This window comes from Oncorhynchus keta, chromosome 37 (assembly GCF_023373465.1).
Source record: "Oncorhynchus keta strain PuntledgeMale-10-30-2019 chromosome 37, Oket_V2, whole genome shotgun sequence".
Classification (NCBI taxonomy): domain Eukaryota; kingdom Metazoa; phylum Chordata; class Actinopteri; order Salmoniformes; family Salmonidae; genus Oncorhynchus; species Oncorhynchus keta.
In genome coordinates this window covers 10,884,545-10,907,223 of record NC_068457.1, presented here as the reverse complement: position 1 = coordinate 10,907,223, position 22,679 = coordinate 10,884,545, and the positions used below count along the sequence as shown (strand labels likewise).

General features: G+C 43.6%; 1 protein-coding gene across 3 annotated transcripts in view; it reads right to left on the bottom strand.

Annotated features, from left to right (window-relative positions):
- The window catches only part of LOC118370180 (signal transducer and activator of transcription 1-alpha/beta-like), a 31,704-nt gene that overhangs the window by 1,166 nt on the left and 7,859 nt on the right, over positions 1–22,679 (bottom strand). For all 3 annotated transcript variants that reach the window (XM_035755042.2, XM_052499107.1, XM_052499106.1), the window contains exons 2-21: positions 16,186–16,313; positions 15,837–15,981; positions 15,564–15,659; positions 15,315–15,401; positions 15,100–15,178; positions 14,909–15,000; positions 13,851–14,002; positions 13,571–13,729; positions 10,016–10,108; positions 9,851–9,910; positions 9,627–9,738; positions 9,464–9,505; positions 9,062–9,145; positions 4,189–4,287; positions 3,859–3,994; positions 3,691–3,746; positions 3,489–3,580; positions 877–1,016; positions 598–786; positions 90–165 (exon numbers count right to left, since the gene is read on the bottom strand). In XM_035755042.2, coding sequence (XP_035610935.1) covers positions 90–165; positions 598–786; positions 877–1,016; positions 3,489–3,580; positions 3,691–3,746; positions 3,859–3,994; positions 4,189–4,287; positions 9,062–9,145; positions 9,464–9,505; positions 9,627–9,738; positions 9,851–9,910; positions 10,016–10,108; positions 13,571–13,729; positions 13,851–14,002; positions 14,909–15,000; positions 15,100–15,178; positions 15,315–15,401; positions 15,564–15,659; positions 15,837–15,981; positions 16,186–16,313 — 2,117 coding nt within the window. The remainder of the gene's footprint in view (positions 1–89; positions 166–597; positions 787–876; positions 1,017–3,488; positions 3,581–3,690; positions 3,747–3,858; positions 3,995–4,188; positions 4,288–9,061; positions 9,146–9,463; positions 9,506–9,626; positions 9,739–9,850; positions 9,911–10,015; positions 10,109–13,570; positions 13,730–13,850; positions 14,003–14,908; positions 15,001–15,099; positions 15,179–15,314; positions 15,402–15,563; positions 15,660–15,836; positions 15,982–16,185; positions 16,314–22,679) is intronic.

Genomic DNA, 22,679 nt, shown 5'->3' with positions numbered 1-22,679 from the left:
TATAGTCGAAAATACAAATACAGTATTTATGGCATCTTCACCTTTAACGAAATGAATATTGAGTATTATGAAGGGTACTCTAGACTTACACTTCGGACACTGATATGAGTTCTGTCTTCATGTATCCTGTGACGCTGGAACCCTCCACATCCATGGGCTCCGATGCTGAAAAAGAAAACAAAATGGTGGAACAGTGATATAAAGACCACTTGTCCCAGATCTGTTTGTGGTTTATAGCCAACTCCTATGGTCGTTCAACGCTATACAGAGAAAAATTATTCAGAGGTTGGTCATAAAACACAACCCCAATGGTCTACCAAACAGACATCGGGATCCTTACAGGGGCTTTGTGTAAATCAAAAATAACACTATTGCTACCAAGGTGCATGATTGAGGAGCAAACCGAAGAGAGAAGAATTTTCAGCCACTCTTTGTGGGACAATGGAAGTAGATTTCAGTAATGCTTCTTTATTTCGGGACCACCCATAAGTAACACGTATGACTAAGTCGCTTTGGATAAAAGTGTCTGCTAAATGGCATATACTATTTATTATAATATTCAGGGGATTGAAATAAAGAGGGTCGCTGGCTGCTTACCCTCAGAGGCCCTGGTGTAGTACTTCCCGAAGGACTTGTCTTTGGGGATGTCTGGGTAGAGGAAACGGAGTGGGTTCTCTGGGATGTTCTCAGCTGCCATCACCTTGTAGGTTCGGATGATGTCAGGCAGAGAGACGGCAGACAGCTCCTTCTTGGTGTAGGGCTCCACTGCATGGAATACAGGCTTATCTGCAAAACACACACATCAAAATATGTCAACCTTTTAATTGTAATTGCCTACATGGCCGCTGTGTGGGTGTGTTGTTTTCACAGACTCACCGTTTAGGTCGTGTTCCACCCAAGTGAATGTGATGGCTCCGTCTCTGCTACTCTCACTGAAGCGCAGCAGGAACGTGCCTGGACACTTCCCAGTCAGCATGGCCTTCTCCCTCTCCTTACTCACAAAGCCCAGGATGCAACTGTAGTGGGTGAGAACAAGAGAATAAACAACAATTCTTCACTTTTTATTATGTTTATTTGACAGGGGAAATTCACATTGTTCAACAATTCTGTAAATGTACAGTGCATTTGGAAAGTATTCAAACCCCTGGACTTTTTCCACACTGTTACGTTAAAGCCTTATACTATAATGGATTAAATTGTTTTTTTCCTCATCAATCTACCTCATAATGGGGTGGCAGGTAGCCTAGTGGTTAGAGCATTGGGCCAGTAACAGAAAGGTTGCTGGATCGAATCCCCGAGCTGACAAAGTAAAAAATCTGTCGTTCTGCCCCTGGGACAAGGCAGTTAACCCACTGTTCCCTGGTAGGCAGTCATTGTAAATAAGAATGTGTTCTTAACTGACTTGCCAGGTTAAATAAAGTTTCATAAAAATGTGTTTTTAAATAATAATGACAAAGCAGAAACAGGCTATTAGAAATTATTACAAATAAAAAACTGTATTCAGACCCTTTACCCAGTACTTTGCTGAAGCACCGTTGGAAGCGATTACAGCCTCGAGTCTTCTTGGGTATGATGCTACAAGCTTGGCAAACCTGTATTTGGGGAGTTTCTCCCATTCTTCTCTGCAGACCCATTCAAGTTCTGTCAGGTTGGATGGGGAGTGTCATTGCACAGCTATTTTCAAGTCTCTCCAGTCTTTCCGGTTTAGGTCCTTCAGCGCTCTGGAGAAGGTATTCATCAAGAATCTCTCTGTACTTAGCTCTGTTCATCTTTCTCTCCATCCTGACTAGTCTCCCAGTCCCTGCCACTGAAAAACATCCCCGCAGCATGATGCTGCCACCACCATGCTTCACCAGTGCCAGGTTTCCTCCAGACGTGACGCTTGGCATTCAGGCCAAAGAGTTCAATCTTGGTTTTATCAAATCAAATTTTATTTGTCACATGCGCCGAATACGACAGGTGTAGGTAGACCTTACAGTGAAATGCTTACTTACAAGTCCTCTGAAGCAGGCCGACCATCTCTGTTGGCACCATCATACAAGGGCTGATGGCGCCAACAGAGATGGTCGGCTTGCTTCAGGTCCTTAGTTTTTTTAATGTATTATTTCTTATATTGTTAGCCCAGAAAATCTCAAGTGTTATTTCATACAGCCGGGAAGAACTTTTGGATATAAAAGCGATGTCAACTTAGCAACATTATTACCAGGAATACGACTTTCCCGAAGCAGATCCTTTTGTTCGGACCTCCACCCTGGATGTGGGATCTTATCCCAGAGGCCGATCCAAAACAATGCGGTCGCCGCAGGAGAGGCTGACGGAGCAGCCTACTGGTCAGACTGAGAAGGCGAGCACACCATACACCGCTTCTGAGCATATTACTTGCGAATGTCCAATCTCTAGACAACAAGGTGGACGAAATTAGAGCACGAGTTGCCTTCCAGAGAGACATGAGAGATTGCAACATTCTCTGTTTTATGGAAACATAGCTCACTCGGGATACGTTGTCAGAGTTGGTACAGCCACCCGGGTTCTTCACGCATCGCACCAACAGAAACAAACAACTCTCTGGTAAGAAGGGCGTGGGTGTATGCCTTATGATTAACGACTCATGGTGTGACCATAACAATATACAGGAACTTAAGTCCTTTTGTTCACCTGACCTAGAATTCCTTACAATCAAATGCAGACCACATTATCTACCAAGACAATTCACTTCGATTATAGTCACAGCCTGGTATAGAGGTTCTGGATGGCAAGAAGCTTAGCACCGGTGATGTACTGGGCCGTACCCACTACCCTCTTATGTGCCTTGCGGTCGGAGGCCGAGCAGTTGCCATACCAGGCAGTGATGCAACCCGTCAGGATGCTCTCGATGGTGCAGTTGTTGAACCTTTTGAGGATCTGAGGATCCATGCCAAATCTTCTCAGTCTCCTGAGGGGGACTAGGTTTTGTTGTGCCCTATTCACGACTCTCTTAGTGTGCATGGACCATGTTAGTTTGTTGGTGATGTGGACGCCAAGGAACTTGAAGCTCTCAACCTGCTCCATTACAGCCCCATCGATGAGAATGGGGGCGTGCTTTCTCCTCCTTTTCCTGTTGTCCACAATCCTCTTCTTTGTTGATCACGTACGTTTGTCCAAAACAACTCTGGTCCTTCAGCGGGTTGCTGAAATTCATACTTTAATACAAACTTTTATTGAATACAAACACCGACTTCTTCCATTTTTACAAGAATCGACTGATGGTGACTCAATGTTGTTGTTACCAAATCCCTCGACCAGTTATTAAAGCAACTCTGCCTCAACATAAGAGAACTGAATTAAACGTTCCTCAACTAATTAGAGCTTAACAGTGTAATTGTTTGCTTTTGTGCTGATAAATTTGGCAGATGCAGCTCTAACAGAATGAAGTCTGTTGTGGCAAGCTATAGATACCATTCTGCCAAATCTCAGATAATGTTCAACCGACTGATAATGAAATAACTCACCCATCGTTCCACAGGGACAGCAGATGCCTCTTGATGAGATCCAGGATAGCTTCGATCCACAGCCAGAAGGGAAAGCTCTTCTCACTGAGACTCTACAGTAGACAATTTGTCTTCAGATGTCTAGATGGATCACTAGGTCCTTCTATATTGTTGTCTGTGAACTGTAAAGATGTTGTATTCTGTATATATTGTAGTCACCTACCTTACAGAACTTGGTCCAGGGGATAAGGCCCTCAGGATCCCTCTGTGCTTTCTGGCCTGTTAGAACATGTTTACCTCATCATACAAATATATTGAGTTTGTAGATCAACCAATAACATTATTAGAAGTATGATAACATAACAAAAGCCAATCCCCCATCATGACTCACCCAGTAGTTTGTCGGCCAGCATGCCTAGCTGCTCTTCATTGAGTCCCCTCTTGGTGACAGAGGAGAACTGCCAGCTCAGCACCTCGGACAGCTGACCCCAGGACGCTACAGGAGGGCTCAGGAAGAACTTCAAGTTCTGGGACAGACCAGGGAAACGAGCAAGACATAAAAGGAGAGCAGTGCGTTTGTGTACTGTCAATTTTTGATCTGATTTACACTGGCTAATGGGTGGGCCTTCTGAACAGGTCTCTCTTGCAATGAGATTTGATCTCAATGCAAATAAATGAAGTATAAATAAAGGTTAAATGAAATGAAGGCACTGTACTCCACCTTGGGCTCGCTGGTCAGCATGTTGTACCACAGGATGGAGGCCCAGCCACTGGGCAGCTGGCTGACGTTGGAGATGACCACGATGGGCAGGGAGATGGTCTAAGAAGGACCAGAGGCCAGAGAAAGTCAAATCGAATGAAATAAGGTCAGAGTGCTGTTGGATCTCATGAAAATGGGAGTGTAGACCGAGTATAAAGCGAAGCCAGTTCAGATAGTGAACCTGAGTGCCCGCCTCAGTTTTGATTGCTAGTATGCGTTTGCTTCTTTTGCTGCATTGACGCTGCTGCTGTGACTAGACGTTTCTCACTGTACTGCTGTTTTCTGATATGAATTGTCTTTGCGAATGCTCGCTAGCTGTGGTTGAACCCCGCCCGCATCATTCAATATGCTCAAGTGGCACGTCTGGCTGCTGAGAGGATGTCACTGACTGCGAGGATCAATCCACGTCGCCTCTCTACTGTTGTCAATAGTGGTTACAACTAGCTAAAGTATTGTATACTTTTGTTTGTTTCCAATGCCAGCTTCGGGCAGAGTCCGTGCGCTCGGTTAATACACCCCATCACAGAGAAATCTGCTCGCCCATACAGGAGGAAGTAGCCTACACTAGCCTTTATGGGTCGATATACAGCGAGTACGAATGTTTATCGTGATGACGTGAGAAAGATGGTGCTCATCACGGCGATTTGATAGTATTTGGTCTTAAGTGGCCGCTAATTTGTTTATTGCAGAAATAAATCTAGATAGTAGCCTATTATGTGTCGAGCGGGACACCAGAACGCTGCAAGACACTGTAGTATCAGCTATACATTTACGATGTCTTCCAGTCACATTGGCTAGTGTGACTTGCACCGGCAGTCACACTTACAATTTCGTACATATTCTGACTGTAGGTTTGTCATTCTGGAACCTTCCTTTATACATTTGAGCTAAAAAAACTCAATTTAACGTGCAGGTCTGAAATAGTGTGCAATTATAGCTATACCTGCAGCTTCTGTTCTGAGCAAACTAATATGCAGGCATATTTCAACATCTATTTGGTCTATCTCTTCTTGTTATCAGGTCATCATCGATCTTCTCTCAGGGTTTAGCGGAATATACGTTAGACATAGCCATCAGCTCAGGTAGAACTTATTGTAGACCTAGGTTTTAGATAGTCATGTCACTCTCACTTTGCACTTCTGTGCATGCACCAGACACATCAGCTACTGCTAGATGTAGCAGGTAAATTAAATAGTACACGTGGTTACACATAGCTACCGCTTAGTTGCGGTTTTAGGGGGTTGTTAGTATACTACATGTTGTTTTATGCTATGTGCGTAGCCTAATCAGGATCAATCGTACCGCTACTGTCATGGCCTACGGAAAAGCGTCTCTCTCCTCTCTCAGTAACACAAGTTTGAGTCTAAGTTCAGGCGAAAGGGTTGCAGTTGCATTGCACTTTTCCAGGGGCGGTCCGTATGATGGCTTAAAGGGGTATGAGGTATGATGGCTTAAAGGGTCAGTCTGAAATACACTCAAATGTTCCTTCCCTTTCATCTTGCATGGTCTCTTAAGTATTGTTTGCATTGTGGACACTCACATGTTAACCGTACTCCCATACAGTGACTTGCGAAAAAGTATTCACCCCCCTTGGCATTTTTCCTATTTTGTTGTTAGAACCTGGAATTAAAATTGAGGGGGGGTTTGTATCATTTGATTAAAACAACATTCCATTTTGGAGATGCAAAATATTTTTTATTGTGAAACAAACAAGAAATAAGACAAAAAAAACGAAACACTTGAGAGTGCATAACTATTCACCCCCCCAAAGTCAATACTTTGTAGAGGTACCTTTTGCAGCAATTACCGCTGCAAGTCTCTTGGGGTATGTCTCTATAAGCTTGGCACATCTAGCCACTGGGATTCTTGCCCATTCTTCAAGGCAAAACTGATCCAGCTCCTTCAAGTTGAATGGGTTCCGCTGGTGTACAGCAATATTTAAGTCATAACACAGATTCTCAATTTGATTGAGGTCTGGGCTTTGACTAGGCCATTCCAAGACATTAAAATGTTTCCCCTTAAACCACTCATGTGTTGCTGTAGCAGTATGCTTAGGGTCATTGTTCTGCTGGAAGGTGAACCTCCGTCTCAGTCTCAAATCTCTGGAAGACTGAAACAGGTTTCCCTCAAGAATTTCCCTGTATTTAGCACCATCAATCATTCCTTCAATTCTGACCTGTTTCCCAGTCCCTGCCAATGAAAAACATCCCCACAGCATTATGCTGCCACCATCATGCTTCACTGTGTTCTCTTGGTGATGAGAGGTGTTGGGTTTGCACCAGACATAGCGTTTTCCTAAATGGCCAAAAATCTCAATTTTAGTCTCATTTGACCAGATTACCTTATTCCATATGTTTGGAGAGTCTCCCACATGCCTTTTTGTGAACACCAAACGTGTTTGCTTAATCTTTCTTTAAGCAATGTCTTTTTTTCTGGCCACTCTTCCCTAAAGCCCAGCTCTGTGGAGTGTGGTCCTATGAACAGATACTCAACAGATACTCAAATCTCCACTGTGGAGCTTTGCAACTCCTTCAGGGTTATCTTTGGTCTCTTTGTTGCCTCTCTGATTAATGCCCTCCTTGCCTGGTCTGTGAGTTTTGGTGGGCGGTTTGTTGTTGTGCCATATTCTTTTCATTTTTTAATAACGGATTTAATGGTGATCCGTGGGATGTTCAAAGTTTCAGATATTTTTTTATAACCCAACCCTGATCAGTACTTATCCACAACTTTGTCCCTGCCCTGTTTGGAGAGCTCCTTGGTCTTCATGGTGCCGCTTGCTTGGTGGTGCCCCTTGCTTAGTGGTGTTGCAGACTCTGTGGCCTTTCAGAACAGGTGTATATATACTGAGATCATGTGACACTTAAAGTCCACCTGTGGCAGTCTCACTAAATATGTGACTTCTGAAGGTAATTGGTTGCACCAGATCTTATTTAGGGGCTTCATAGCAAAGGGGGTGAATACATATGCACGCAGCACTTTTCCGTTTTGTATTTTTTGAAACAAGCACTTTTTCAAATTTCACTTCACCAATTTTGACTATTTTGTGTATGTCCATTACATTAAATCCAAATAAAAATCCATTTAAATTACAGGTTGTAATGCAACAAAATAGGAAAAACGCCAAGGGGGATGAATACTTTTGCAAGGCACCCCTAGATGAAAGAGATGACAAAGCACTGTTAAGTTCTGCTGACGACGACTGATGTTCCATGCTAATTCTTTCATGTTATGCTACCTGGATACTGCGCACGGGCGGGACCTGGCAAACCTCTATTCAACATTGACGCTGGCAACGAATGACAAGATACTGGAACTAATCATGGCTCTGGTTCCTTCGGCAGCGCTGCGAGCTAGCTCTGAGCTATGGGCTGGCCAATTCTGCCTCGTTAGATAGGTAGAATATTTCTCATATACCAAGATGACAACTCATCTTGCTTCATCGATGGTACCCTGCGGTTCTTCATATGAGAAGTAGACGTATGGCTGCATTAGCTCATGCTACACAGTTAATATTCACACATAGGCCTAGTAGACATTCATGTAATGGTAGAATGACCTTCACTGGTCTATTAAGAGCTCCTAAACTGCGATGAGTTTAACTGCCAGTACCGTGCCTCATTAAGTTTGCTATGACGGAGTCAGCCGTGGTCAATAGCCTACATGTTGCCGTATTTGCTGGCTACTTGATATAAAGTACATATGCAGTGCCTTCGGAAAGTATTCAGACCCCTTGACTTTTTCCCCATTGTCACGTTAAAGCCTTATTCCAAAATTGATTAAATATTATAATATACAGTGGAGCAAAAAAGTATTTAGTCAGCCACCAATTGTGCAAGTTCTCCCACTTAAAAAGATGAGAGAGGCCTGTAAATTTTCATCATAGGTACACTGACTATAGACTATAACACTGAATAGTTTCTGAAGGCATTGTAGCTGCAGGTTGTTGACCGGCTCATATTGCTTAAGTTTGCTTGTTCGAGAAGGAGATATTTTTATATAGACCCGTCAGATGACTACTCATGTAGTTTCAGTGAGAGCACCCGGCGGTGCGTCTCCACGGCGGTTGGGTTCGTACTGCTTATGGTTGCTAGTTAGATAGGACGTAGATACTAAGATGACAGCTCATCTTGCCTCAAGCGAGGGTACCCAGTATCATATGAGAACTGTAAGTCATGTGTTGCACAGCGCATTCTACACATGGTTGATATTCACACATAAAATAGTCTTGTAATTGTAGGATGACTTAGCTGGTCTATTTGATCATGTCTCAACGGCGCTTTCTGCAATAGCGACACATAGTTGTCTGGTGTATGGTTCTGCCATTTTGGGGGATTGGTATAGTTTGTAGGTCATTCTATATATTGACGCTTTGCTGGGGCAGTGAGCTACCCTGATGTAACAGAGCCTATATCGCCAAGAATTGAAAGATGAATTATTTAATAAATTGGTAAACATATTTCTATGTCGTGTTTCTTTTCTGAAATAAAGAAAAGACAGTTCAGAAAGCTGAGGTGGCACCAATTAGATGCTAGTAACAATCCCCTTTAACTAATTTGGCGCTCTATTTAAGCTGACCGATTTTGCTAACACATCCTGCTGCCGCTTGCTGCTGCTGCTAGTATCTGTTTACTTCTTTACTCCCACCACCACCCCAGCCTCCACCTGTTAGGTTCTGCTTTCCTGCTTGTAGGTTATTTTCTATATTGACGCTTTGCTTGGGCAGTGAGCTACCCTGAAGGAGCCTATTTCGACCAATACTTGCATTATTCAATCTTTAATAATAAATATTTTCTACTTGGCGTTTCCTTTCTGAACTATATTGCAGATCACTTACCTCTAGTTTGATTTCCAGACCTGACTGGTTGAGTTCCGACTCAAAGCAGATGCAGTGCAGCTCCTCTGTCACAATGAGAGGCCCCTGGAATAACATGGTCAGACATTAGGTAACACATTAGGGCTAACGTCCCAATTGTCTTGCCTTCCTCCAAAAGTCTGTACTTGTTCACTTCCCTGATTTGAAAGGAAAATGACTGGTATAAGAAATATGATGGAAACTCCCTCCGAACCAATTCAATGCTTTTAGATTTGTGGGAAGTGGCGAACGAGCGCACACTTCAGGAGAAAGAAGATATTATCGGGACGCACCCATATCTATCGGAATGAGCTGACTGTAACCGATTACCTTATTATAGGCCAGTCATATAACCCAGCGATCAATCTGCAGGTCGTCTCTTACCTCATTTGTTCGGTTGCCAGCTACTTTCTGCTCTTTCAGTTGCTGTGTTGAGACCAGAGAATAAACTGTAAGGAGTGATGACAGTGCAGGTCCAAATGGACAATCGGGACAACTCATTCAGAAGTAGTGCCCTGTATGCTATTTGTAAATGGTGCTAGCTTACCAAGTGGCGAAACTCTGCAGCCAAGCTTCCATTTGACTCCTCCATATTCATAACTTTTGTGTTGGTGCCCAATATGTTGAACTTACGAAACCCTTTCTTTTCTGTAACGTCCCTGGAGAGAAAATGCAATGTGCATTCCCCCTTTAGTTATGTATTCACATCCCAAATTCAAGAGAAGGGCATAACAACACACAAACATATTCTTACCACACTCATCCACTTACTTGTCAAACAAAGCTTTCACTTTGAGTTGATAGTTGAATTCCTGGAGTTTCACAAGAAATCTAGAGAGGAAATACAAATCAAAACTTAACCAGGTCTGGACAGATCCATAGGAACTACAGATGGGAGGAACTACAGATGGGAGGTGCTGTTGTGTTTGTGCTTACCTGAGCTTGACAGTGAACTGCACCTGTGTCTTCAGCACCAGAGTTCTCTGTGGATGTGTGGGCATACAGGGCTGTCTCTCTACCACCAAGGAACTAAGACACACCACAGAGACACAAGGAATTTTGAGGTGATATACTCTATAGAGGCATTTAGATATCCTTCAAGAACAAATGGGTAGAATATACAGTATATGTATATGCACTGCTCAAAAAAATAAAGGGAACACTGAAACAACACAATGTAACTCCAAGTCAATCACACTTCAATGAAATCAAACTGTCCACTTAGGAAGCAACACTGATTGACAATAAATTTCACATGCTGTTGTGCAAATGGAATAGACAACATGTGGAAATTATAGGAAATTATCAAGACACCCCCAATAAAGGAGTGGTTCTGCAGGTGATAACCACAGACCACTTCTCAGTTCCTATGCTTCCTGGCTGATGTTTTGGTCACTTTTGAATGCTGGCGGTGCTTTCACTCTAGTGGTAGCATGAGACGGAGTCTACAACCCACACAAGTGGCTCAGGTAGTGCAGCTCGTCCAGGATGGCACATCAATGCGAGCTGTGGCAAGAAGGTTTGCTGTGTCTGTCAGCGTAGTGTCCAGAGCATGGAGGCGCTACCAGGAGACAGGCCAGTACATCAGGAGACGTGGAGGAGGAGGGCAACAACCCAGCAGCAGGACCGCTACCTCTGCCTTTGTGCAAGGAGGAGCACTGCCAGAGCCCTGCAAAATGACCTCCAGCAGGCCACAAATGTGCATGTGTCTGCTCAAACGGTCAGAAACAGCCTCCATGAGGGTGGTATGAGGGCCCGACGTCCACAGGTGGGGGTTGTGCTTACAGCCCAACACCGTGCAGGACGTTTGGCATTTGCCAGAGAACACCAAGATTGGCAAATTCACCACTGGCGCCCTGTGCTCTTCACAGATGAAAGCAGGTTCACGCTGAGCACATGTGACAGACGTGACAGTCTGGAGACGCCATGGAGAACGTTCTGCTGCCTGCAACATCCTCCAGCATGACCGGTTTGGCGGTGGGGCAGTCATGGTGTGGGGTGGCATTTCTTTGGGGGGCCGCACAGCCCTTCATGTGCTCGCCAGAGGTAGCCTGACTGCCATTAGGTACCGAGATGAGATCCTCAGACCCCTTGTGAGACCATATGCTGGTGCGGTTGGCCCTGGGTTCCTCCTAATGCAAGACAATGCTAGACCTCATGTGGCTGGAGTGTGTCAGCAGTTCATGCAAGAGGAAAGCATTGATGCTATGGACTGGCCCGCCCGTTCCCCAGACCTGAATCCAATTGAGCACATCTGGGACATCATGTCTCGCTCCATCCACCAATGCCACGTTGCACCACAGACTGTCCAGGAGTTGGCGGATGCTTTAGTCCAGGTCTGGGAGGAGATCCCTCAGGAGACCATCCGCCACCTCATCAGGAGCATGCCCAGGCGTTGTAGGGAGGTCATACAGGCACGTGGGGGGCACACACACTACTGAGCCTCATTTTGACTTGTTTTAAGGACATTATATCAAAGTTGGATCAGCCTGTAGTGTGGTTTTCCACTTTAATTTTGAGTGTGACTCCAAATCCAGACCTCCATGGGTTGATAAATTTGATTTCCATTGATCATTTTTGTGTGATTTTGTTGTCAGCACATTCAACTATGTAAAGAAAAAAGTATTTAATAAGAATATTTCATTCATTCAGATCTAGGATGTGTTATTTTAGTGTTCCCTTTATTTTTTTGAGCAGTGTATATACAGTCTGGAGAACAGACTTGCAGGTTTTCCTACTTACAAAGCATGTAGAGGTCTATAATTTTTATCATAGGTACACAGGTTCAACTGTGAGAGACAGAATCTAAAACAAAAATCCAGAAATCACATTGTATGATTTTTAAGTAATTCATTTGCATTTTATTGCATGCCATAAGTATTTGATGCATCAGAAAAGCAGAACTTAATATTTGGTACAGAAACCTTTGTATGCAATTACAGAGATCATACATTTCCTGTAGTTCTTGACCAGGTTTGCACACACTGCAGCAGGGATTTTGGCCCACTCCTCCATACAGACCTTCTCCAGATCATTCAGGTTTCGGGACTGTCGCTGGGCAATACGGACTTTCATCTCCCTCCAAAGATTTTCTATTGGGTTCAGGTCTGGAGACTGGCTAGGCCACTCCAGGACCTTGAGATGCATCTTACGGAGCCACTCCTTGGTTGCCCTGGCTGTGTGCTTCGGGTCGTTGTCATGCTGGAAGACCCAGCCATGACCCATCTTCAATGCTCTTACTGAGGGAAGGAGGTTCTTGGCCAAGATCTCGCAATACATGGCCCCATTCATCCTCCCCTTAATACAGTGCAGTTGTCCTGTCCCCTTTGCAGAAGAGCATCCCCAAAGAATGATGTTTCCACCTCCATGCTTCACGGTTGGGATGGCGTTCTTGGGGTTGTACTCACCCTTCTTCTTCCTCCTAACACGGCGAGTGGAGTTTAGACCAAAAATCTCTATTTTTGTCTCATCAGACCACATGACCTTCTCCCATTCCTCCTCTGGATCATCCAGATGGTCATTGGCAAACTTCAGACGGGCCTGGACATGCGTTGGCTTGAGCAGGGGGACCTTGTGTGCGCTGCAGGATTTTAATCCATGACGGCGTAGTGTGTTACTAATGGTTTTCTTTGAGACTGTGGTCCCAGCTCTCTTCAGGTCATTGACCAGGTCCTGCCGTGTAGTTCTGGGCTGATCCCTCACCTTCCTCATGATCATTGATGCCCCACAAGGTGAGATCTTGCATGGAGCCCCAGACCGAGGGTGATTGACCGTCATCTTGTACTTCTTCCATTTTTGAATAATTGCGCCAACAGTTGTTGCCTTCTCACCAAGCTGCTTGCCTATTGTCCTGTAGCCCATCCCAGCCTTGTGCAGGTCTACAATTTTATCCTTGATGTCTTTACACAGCTCTCTGGTCTTGGCCATTGTGGAAAGGTTGGAGTCTGTTTGATTGAGTGTGTGGACAGGTGTCTTTTATACAGGTAACAAGTTCAAACAGGTGCAGTTAATACAGGTAATGAGTGGAGAACAGGAGGGCTTCTTAAAGAAAAACTAACAGGTCTGTGAGAGCCGGAATTCTTACTGGTTGGTAGGTGATCAAATACTTATGTCATGCAATAAAATGCTAATTAATTACTTAAAAATCATACAATGTGATTTTCTGGATTTTTGTTTTAGATTCCGTCTCTCTCAGTTGAAGTGTACCTATGATATAAATTACAGACCTCTACATGCTTTGTAAGTAGTAAAACCTGCAAAATCGGCAGCCACTATAGACCCGGGTTCGAGCCTGGGCTGTGTCACTGCCGGCCGCGACTGGGATACCCATGAGGCGGGGCACAATTGGCCCAGTGTCGTCCGGGTTAAGGGAGGTTTTGGCCGGCTGGGATGTCCTTGTCCCAGCCGACTGGGATGTCCTTGTCCCGCATGCACCTGTGAAAAACACAGAATGGGTCTTTAACTTCGGAATACAAGTGTGGTGTCACTCACTATTCTAGGAGGTTCCGGAACAGTGCCAAGGCCCGCCCCTCCAGGAAGCCTTTCTGCTGTTTGATTGGGTCGTTGTCGTATGTGTACTTCTGCTCTAGTTCCTGGAGCTCCTTCAGCTGCTGCCTCACCTGCTGCAGGCTTTCTGCTACCGCTGTGAACCTACAGGGGAAGAAGAAGATGAAGCAGAACAAGAACAATACTTTATTTTGTTGGGTTCCTAAATTCATCTTTTTGCTTGATCAGACAAGAGATGCCCAAAAGAATGAACTAGTCTCCTCACCAGTTCTGCAGTTGGTCCAGACATGCATTGGGTGGTCCTCCAATACAGGAGCTCTGCTGCCTCTTCTTCCACTCAGGCAGCTCCTCTGAGATCAAGTCTGACTGGACCGCCTCGGCCATGTTGAGCACCTCCGCCAACTGGCCAACCACTTCCTGTGGAGGAAATTAAGTAAAGTCCATGCAAGTCTATGCACATAAAGAACCGTTATCTACGCTTCAACGTGAGCAAGCTGGTTATTACTGGATAATACACGTTTTCACATATAGTTTTGAGATATAGTTCAACTATATTTGTTACATTGTCTTTTCCCCCCATTTGATCCGACTGGTTTCACATTGCCAAATGTCAAACCAACAAAAACTCCTCAACAAAACCATGTGTACGTAAAAGTCATTTGTTTAAATGCCAAATCGTTAAATCCATCTATGATTATTATGAATCGTCAATTGCGTGTCCAATCTTCCAACAACATGCAGGAGGAAGCAGAGCGCAATATCTGCTACAACGGCAATGGGAATAGGCCATATTCAGCTATACCCCCGGTATAGCCCCCCGGCTCCCCTAACCTGCATTGGATGCGCTCATAAATGCGTTGCTACTCACAAAATGTTTCAGAGATATCACTGATGATGCTGCATGCATTCAATTAAATGCTTGCAAGTCAAACCACCAAAAATAATGAGCAACTTATTTTCCTGTGTTTTGGCTGACTGAGATCTCATCTGCAGCGAACCGCACCACAGTATGAATTGAATTGGACCGAGACCACCCTTTTTGAGCGAACCACTGTGGATTGTTTAGTGCCCTCCCAAGCGCGGATATAGTGTTCACACCAGTCCAAACAAACCGAACTAAGGGGGTAAACGCACCAAACCAATTTGGAAAAAACACACCAAACCAATTTGGTATGAAAGCCCCTTTAGTCTCAACTCATATCTTCTGAATGACTAGAACACATGTCATTTTAGTGGTGCTTGAAGCGTAAACAATCGGTTAACATTCACAGTACAATGTCACAATGAAATGTCACTGTTTAATCTCATCATGACCCCTCTTACCACTCTCTTGAACTTCAGCTTGAAACACATCTCTACAATCTGCAGCTTCTCGTGTTCCAGCTGTTTGGGTGTCAGCCCGTTCATTTCATGTTCTAAAGTGGGAGAAGGAAAAACATTCACTTACTGACTAAACCTGAAACACAGACCTGTAAATAAACAATCTATTACAGATTGAGAATAAAACACCTCACCTCTGTTCTTAAGAGTATTTTCCTTAAAGTCATGCTCATCTTGAAGGTATTCCAGAGACTTTATATTCTGATCCGCTTCCTAGCAAGTGAGATAAACACGTTGGATCAGGTAGATGGCAAACCTGACATGCATGAACATGTACTGCGAATCACTGATGGAACTGTTCCACCAGGAAACAATCAACATCTAGTATATGATGGAAATGATAACTCACCTGAACCTTGTTTTTCATGTCTTTGACTTTGTTGTCCAGGTTTTGCTTTTCCAGAACCATGCTGGTCTGTGTGTTTTCTCTGTCGGTCTGAAGAGGAAAATACTGTTCATTTAACTGCACAGTTAAAGCATGTAAACACTCCAATATAGAGTTATGTATCATCTACAATATCTGACAGCACGGATAGAGAAAGACGTGTGGTGATTTTATTAATTACAATGTATGTCAATACAAGTTCATGCAGGGCACCTCTATACTTTTGGCAGCAGCCAAAATCCTCTGCTCCTCCTTCAGGTTTCTGGAGATGATCATGGCCATATGAACGGGGTCCTCCTGAAAGCGGTCCTGGGAAAGTGGGTACTTTATTACCACAAACCCCAAAAACCATGCAGACACTGGGGTCATAACTTCCAGAATAAAAAATATAAAAAGTTCTTATAGATCATTCCTGTAACATACAAGCAATAAAGTATGGAAGGCCACTGGCAGTCCTGAAAAGATGTAACTGAGATAATACTACACCTGGAGGTTTCTCTTGATCTTGCGGATGTTGTGTTGTAGCAGGAAGTTGTTTTCCAGGGCGAAGCGGCTGTGTTGGTCATCCAGCTGGGCTAGGAGGTCATGGAAACGTACTGTTGCTAAGGAGTCCTGAACAGCCACATTTTCCCTACAGAGTTTCAATCACAGGGGAAGAGATCAGATGAAGGGTCTGAATAGACTACAGTAGAGAGTAGAGCTTTATTTATCCATTATACAGCACCGTCTCAGCATCACTAAAATAGAATAGAATGGAATAGAACCGAATATAGTAGAATAGAACGTTTATTTATCCATTAAATACAGCAGACTCTCTCCTCCCATCACTGCTTACCAATCGATGCTCTCAATCCACTTGCTGAGGTACTGTCTGATGTCCATGGGGAAGGAGTCATCATAGATCTGGTCAACCTGCTCCAGGTATTTAGACTCCAGTAGTTGCAGCTGGCACCACTGGGCCATCTGATCAAGGAGGAGTAACAGTGAGTTATTAAATGAGGCAATTAAATAAATGACATTGGCAAGAAAAAGTATGTGAACCGTTTGGAATTACCCGGATTTCTGAAAAAATTGGTCATAAAATTTGATCTGATCTTCATCTAAGTTACAACAATAGACAAACACAGCCTGCTTAAACTAATAACACACAAACGATTATACTTTTTCATGTCTTTATTGAACCCACCCTGTAAACATTCACAGTGCAGGGTGGGGAAAGTATGTGAACCCTTGGATTTAATAACTAGTTGACCCTCCTTTGGCAGCAATAAAAGTAACATTTTTTTTTGTAGTTGCGGATCAGACCTGCACAAAAGTCAGGAGGAATTTTGGACCATTCCTCTTTACAAAACTGTTTCAGTTCAGCATAATTCTTAGGATGTCTGGTGTGATCCCCTCGAGGTCATGCCACAGCATTTTAAATCGGGTCAAGGTCAGGACTCTGACTGATTTACTTCTGTGTTTTGGGTCATTGTCCTGTTGCATCACCCAACGTCTGTTGAGCCTCATTTGGTGGACAGGTAGCCTTACATTCTCCTGCTAAATGTCTTAATAAACTTGGGAATTCATTTTTGCAAAGCAGCCCCAAACCATGATACTCCCTCCACCATACTTTACAGTTGAGGTGAGGTATTGATGTTGTTGGGCTGTGCAATTTTTTCTCCACACATAGTGTTGTGTGTTCCTTCCAAACCACTCAACATTAGTTTAATCTGTCCACATAATATTTTGCCAGAAGCGCTGTGGAACATCCAGGTGCTCTTTTGCGAACTTCAGATGTGCAGCAATGTTTTTTTTGACAGCAGTGATTTCTTCTGAGGTGTCGTCCCATGAACACCCCTCTTGTTTAGTGTTTTACATATCGCAGACTCGTCAACAGAGAGGTTAGCATGTTCCATAGATTTAATCGAGTTAAATGTCCTTCCGGACCCCTTTAAGTGATGGGACGTAGCAAGCTACAGGATCTGCTTTAGTTTTCGAGACAATCTATCTCTTTCGAGGAAGGAGCTGGTTTTTACATATTGTGTATTTATTTATTCTGAACACAAACATTTAAATACGTACGTTTATGTTCGCTAGCTGGACCGGCAATCTGCAGAGTACTAAACTCAAAACTTGTGCACTATCCATAGTACTATCTCTGCTGATCACGTCTGCCAATCACGTTATCCGTATCTAAGGTAGTAGACAGCTGGTGACATCTCGAGAGCAATCTTCGCCCGACAAACTGCTATCAGGTAAAAAAAATACATTTATTTTAAACTATTTATAGTTATAGAAACATGATACCATCAATGCCAGCTGTAAAACGACTCCCAACATAGAACACCGCAACCTTTAGTAATGTATCTAGCTTGCTAATAAGTACATAATGTTTCTAGCTGGCAAGAGCAAATACAGTAGCCGTATCACTAGTTAGCATGTCATTCCGGGAGTAATAATTCAAAGTAATAATTTAAGACTACAAAAATCTATTGGACAAGTATTGTACATATAATACTGACATCAAGGCAGGACCCACTAATTCAACTCATACTGACAAATATGAAATGCCACATTATCCCTGTCAATAATTGGATAAAGATGATTGCAGAGCACCCTGCCTCAGACTGTCAAAATTTTAATTTTCTAGCTCACAAAATACACTATTTTGCTGTTTGATTCATACTGGACTCTCACTTCTGTCTCACATTATCTATTCAGCGCTCCTGTGTCCTGCTCCCAGAGATCAACCAAGTGCTATTCACCAAGCATGGGCTGATTCACGGACCTGTGAGGAGAACCCTCCTAATGCAGTTTAAACTAGCCCTGCTGTCACTATTTTGACATTGGGACCACATATCCATTTGCCTGTTGTCTTTTCCTGGTGGATTTGGTCTTGGACAGTCTAGGGCATTTTAGAGTTGAAGAACACCCACTACAGATACCCATTCTTGTTTGAGCATTTCGAAGACTAAATTCAATGTAGAATCAGTTTAACACATGACAAACCGATTATTTTACTATTGTAACATACAGTGGGGAGAATTATATTGTTCTCGTCAGCAGCCCAGGTTTTTGCCATAGATGGTAGAGTTCTCGTCTCTAGGCCACACAAGCTTTAGATTGCATTCTGCTAAGGTACTTGTCTCTCTCTACATCGTTTAGCTACATTAGTGACCAGTGTGGGATCTTTATGTCTATGGGGCCTGGGCACACAAATGCTCTAACAGAAAAGGGGGAATAGTGAATCATGCACTGGTGACAGTTCTACAGTCTCGATCAGAGGCTCAGGCTTCTGGCATAGATGGTAAAGTTCTCATTTCTGGACTGCAACATTGTAAGATTGTTTCCTCCACGGTACTTGATATAGCCTACATTGATTGGTAGGTTACACTATATTTACATACTTCAGACCCTCCCTAAGCCACCTTTGCTACTTGTCTCCATAGTCAATAAATGGTGAAAAACTATTTGTGATGATGTGCTTTGCTCAAATGTATATGCATGAAACGTACATTATGGAAAACATGTCTCACACTAGATTTTGGCACGGTCAACTTTTAGAAGGAACGTAAGAAAGTTAATAATTTAAACCACCTAAATATACTCACATTCACTGAACATTCAGTATTTGAAACTCAAACATTCATTTCCAAACTGCTTTTTCTATAATCCTATATGCTCTTTGACATTCTCTCTTATCTCTTATCTTTGTCATTCTCCATACCTTATATTCCAACGCATCCAACATCATAGTGCCCTCAAAGCTGATCACTAAGCTAAGGACTCTGGGACAAAACACCTCCCTCTGCAACTGGATCCTGGACTTCCTGATGGGCTGCCCCCAGGTGGTAAGGGTAGGCAACAACACATCCGCCACACTGATCCTCAATGCGGGTTCCCTCAGGGGTGTGTGCAAAGTCCCCTCCTGTACTCCCTGTTCACCCATGACTGCTTGGCCAAGCACGACACCAACACCATTAAGTTTGCCAATGGCACAACGGTTATAGGCCTGATCACCGACATGACAGCTTATAGGGAGGAGGTCAGAGACATGGCAGTGTGGTGCCAGGACAACAACTTCTCCCTCAACGTGATCAAGACAAAGGTGATTATCGTGGACTACAGGAAAAGGAGGGCAGAGCACGCCCCCATTCTCGTTGACGGGGCTGTAGTGGAGCAGGTTGAAAGCTTCAAGTTCCTTGGTGTCCATATCACCAACAAACTATCTTGGTCCAAACACACCAAGACAGTCGTGAAGAAGGCACGACAATGCCTATTCCCCCTCAGGAGATTGAAAAGATGTTGCATTGGCCCTCAGATCCTCAAAGAGTTATATTTCTGCAAAATCGAAGGCATGCTGACTGGCATCACTGCCTGGCATGGCAACTGCCCGGCCTCTGACTGCAAGGCGCTACAGAGGGTAGTGAATACATCACTGGGGCCAAGCTTCCTGCAATCCAAGAACTCTATATCAGGCGGTGTCAGAGGACGCCCCTAAAAATTGCCAAACACTCCAGCCACCCCCGGCAAGTGGTATCAGAGCGCCAAGTGGAAAGTCCCCCACCCGCTGCTAATCGCTGTCTATTATGTACACAGTCACTTTACTTAGGTTGGAGTGATTAAAACGTGTTTTTCAACCACTCCACACATTTCTTGTTAACAAACTATAGTTTTGGCTAGTTGGTTAGGACATCAACATCTACTGTGCATGACACAAGTCACTTTTCCAACAATTGTTTGAAGACAGATTATTTCACTTATAATTCACTGTATCACAATTCCAGTAGGTCAGAAGTTTACATACACTATGAAAATAAGATATGTGGCCTTGAAAAATTCCAGAAAATTAGTTCATGGCTTTAGAAGCTTCGGATTGACATAATTGGAGGTGTACCTGTGGATGTATTTCAAGGTCTACCTTCAAACTCAGTGCCTCTTTGCTTGACATCATGGGAAAATCTAAAGAAATTAGCCAAGACCTCAGAAAGAAAAGTGTAGACCTCCACAAGTCTGGTTCATCCTTGGGAGCAATTTCCAAACACATGAAGGTACCACGTTCATCTGTACAAACAATAGTACACAAGTATAAACACCATGGGACCACGCAGCCATCATACCGCTCAGGAAGTAGATGCGTTCTGTCTCCTAGAGATTAACGTACTTTGGGGCTAAAAGTGCAAATCAATCCCAGAACAACAGCAAAAGACATTGTGAAGATGCTGGAGGAAACAGGTACAAAAGTATCTATATCCACAGTAAAACGAGTCCTATATCGACATAACCTGAAAGGCCGCTCAGCAAGGAAGAAGCCACTGCTCCAAAACCGCCATAAAAAAGCCAGACTATGGTTTGCAACTGCACATGGGGACAAAGATCATACTTTTTTGAGAAATGTCCTCTGGTCTGATGAAACAAAAATAGAAATGTTGACCATAATGACCCTCGTTATGTTTGGAGGAAAAAGGGGGAGGCTTGCAAGCCGAAGATCACCATCCCATCCGAGAAGCACGGGGGTGGCAGCATCATGTTGTAGGGGTGCTTTGCTGCAGGACGGACTGGTGCACTTTACAAAATAGATGGCATAATGAGGGAGGAAGATTATGTGGATATATTGAAGCAACATCTCAAGACATCAGTCAGGAAGTTAAAGCTTGGTCGCAAATGGGTCTTCCTGTGGACAATGACCCCAAGCATACTTCCAAAGTTGTGGCAAAAGGACAACAAAGTCAAGGTATTGGTGTGGCCATCACAAAGCCCTGACCTCAATCCGATAGAACATTTGTGGGCAGAACTGAAAAGGTATGTGCGAGCAAGGAGGCCTACAAACCTGACTCAGTTACACCAACTCTGTCAGGAGGAATGGATCAAAATTCACCCAATTAACTGTGGGAAGCTTGTGGAAGGCTACCTGAAACATTTGACCCAAGTTAAACAATTTAAAGGCAACGCTACCAAATTAATTGAGTGTATGTAAACTCCTGACTCACTGGGAATGTGATGAAAGAAATAAAAGCTGAAATAAATCACTCTCTACTATTTTTCTGACATTTCACATTCTTAAAATAAAGTGGTGATCCTAACTGACTTAAAGACAGTGAATTTGAACTTTTAAGGATTAAATGTCAGGAATTGTGAAAAACTGAGTTTAAATGTATTTGGCTAAGGTGTATGTAAACTTCCGACTTCAACTGTACATACATACATACATACATACATACATACATACATACATACATACATACATACATACATACATACATACATACATATATATAATAGTGAAACTAACTTAATCCACCCCAATAAAAATAGTACATTGCCAAAACAAACAAAACACCCACTTCTTTCTTCTTTAAATTCTCAATTTTCCCTTCTCAGACTCTAGGACCTGAGAGGGTGGTACGGCTCTAGGACCTGAGAGGGTGGTACAGCTCTAGGACCTGAGAGGGATTTTCGGCTTGTGCCAATATTCCATGCAACTCCTTCGCTGAGAAATCTTTCAGCCCCAGGAACCGCTCTGCTGCATCCACTATGATTTCTATCTTCCTGGACCTTCTCTCCACCTTGGCAGTGCCATTAATTACCCTTGCTATAAAAGGCAACAAAGTCCACACCTTCTTAAACTTTAAACTGTCAGGATCCTGATGGTGAAAGGCAACCGCTGCAGCTTGCAGTGTAGGCCTATCCACCAACATGGACTCTTCTGCTGCACCATTCAAACACTCAACCCTTTTCACAGCTTCTGCAAATCACATGCTCTGTACAACCCTGACTTTGGCCACCTCATTCTCTTTCATCCCTGTGGGGCATTCGAAAGGGGTGAGTTCATGGTTCCCACCGCGATTGCAATATGTCACATATTCATCACTTTTATAACATATAACATGATATTTTCCACAACTTGGACATCCCGGCTTCTCCCTTCTGCAAACACTTGCTACATGACCGAAAGCTTTACAATGATCACACTGCATTGGTCTTGGGACAAATGTTCTGACTCTGTAGTTAATATACACTAACTGCACTTGAGTAGGGAGAGACTTGAGTAGGGAGAAAACAAAAGAACAGATAGACTCTTCACTTTTTCACCATTCACCGCACGATTCATCCGATGTGCTTCAAATCACTCCAGGAATATTTTTAATCTCTTTCAAAATCGACTTCCCACGAAACGCCAGAGGGGTAACCCTTGAGGGCTTCCCTGTGCCGAAAAGACATACACACACGACACTTCAAACTTATCAAATCTGATCCGCAGAAACACAGAAATCCAAACAAGCACGCCTCTAGTGATCCTCACAGCCTTCACTTTACCCAGCACTCTCTCCACCAGTTTGGATAACG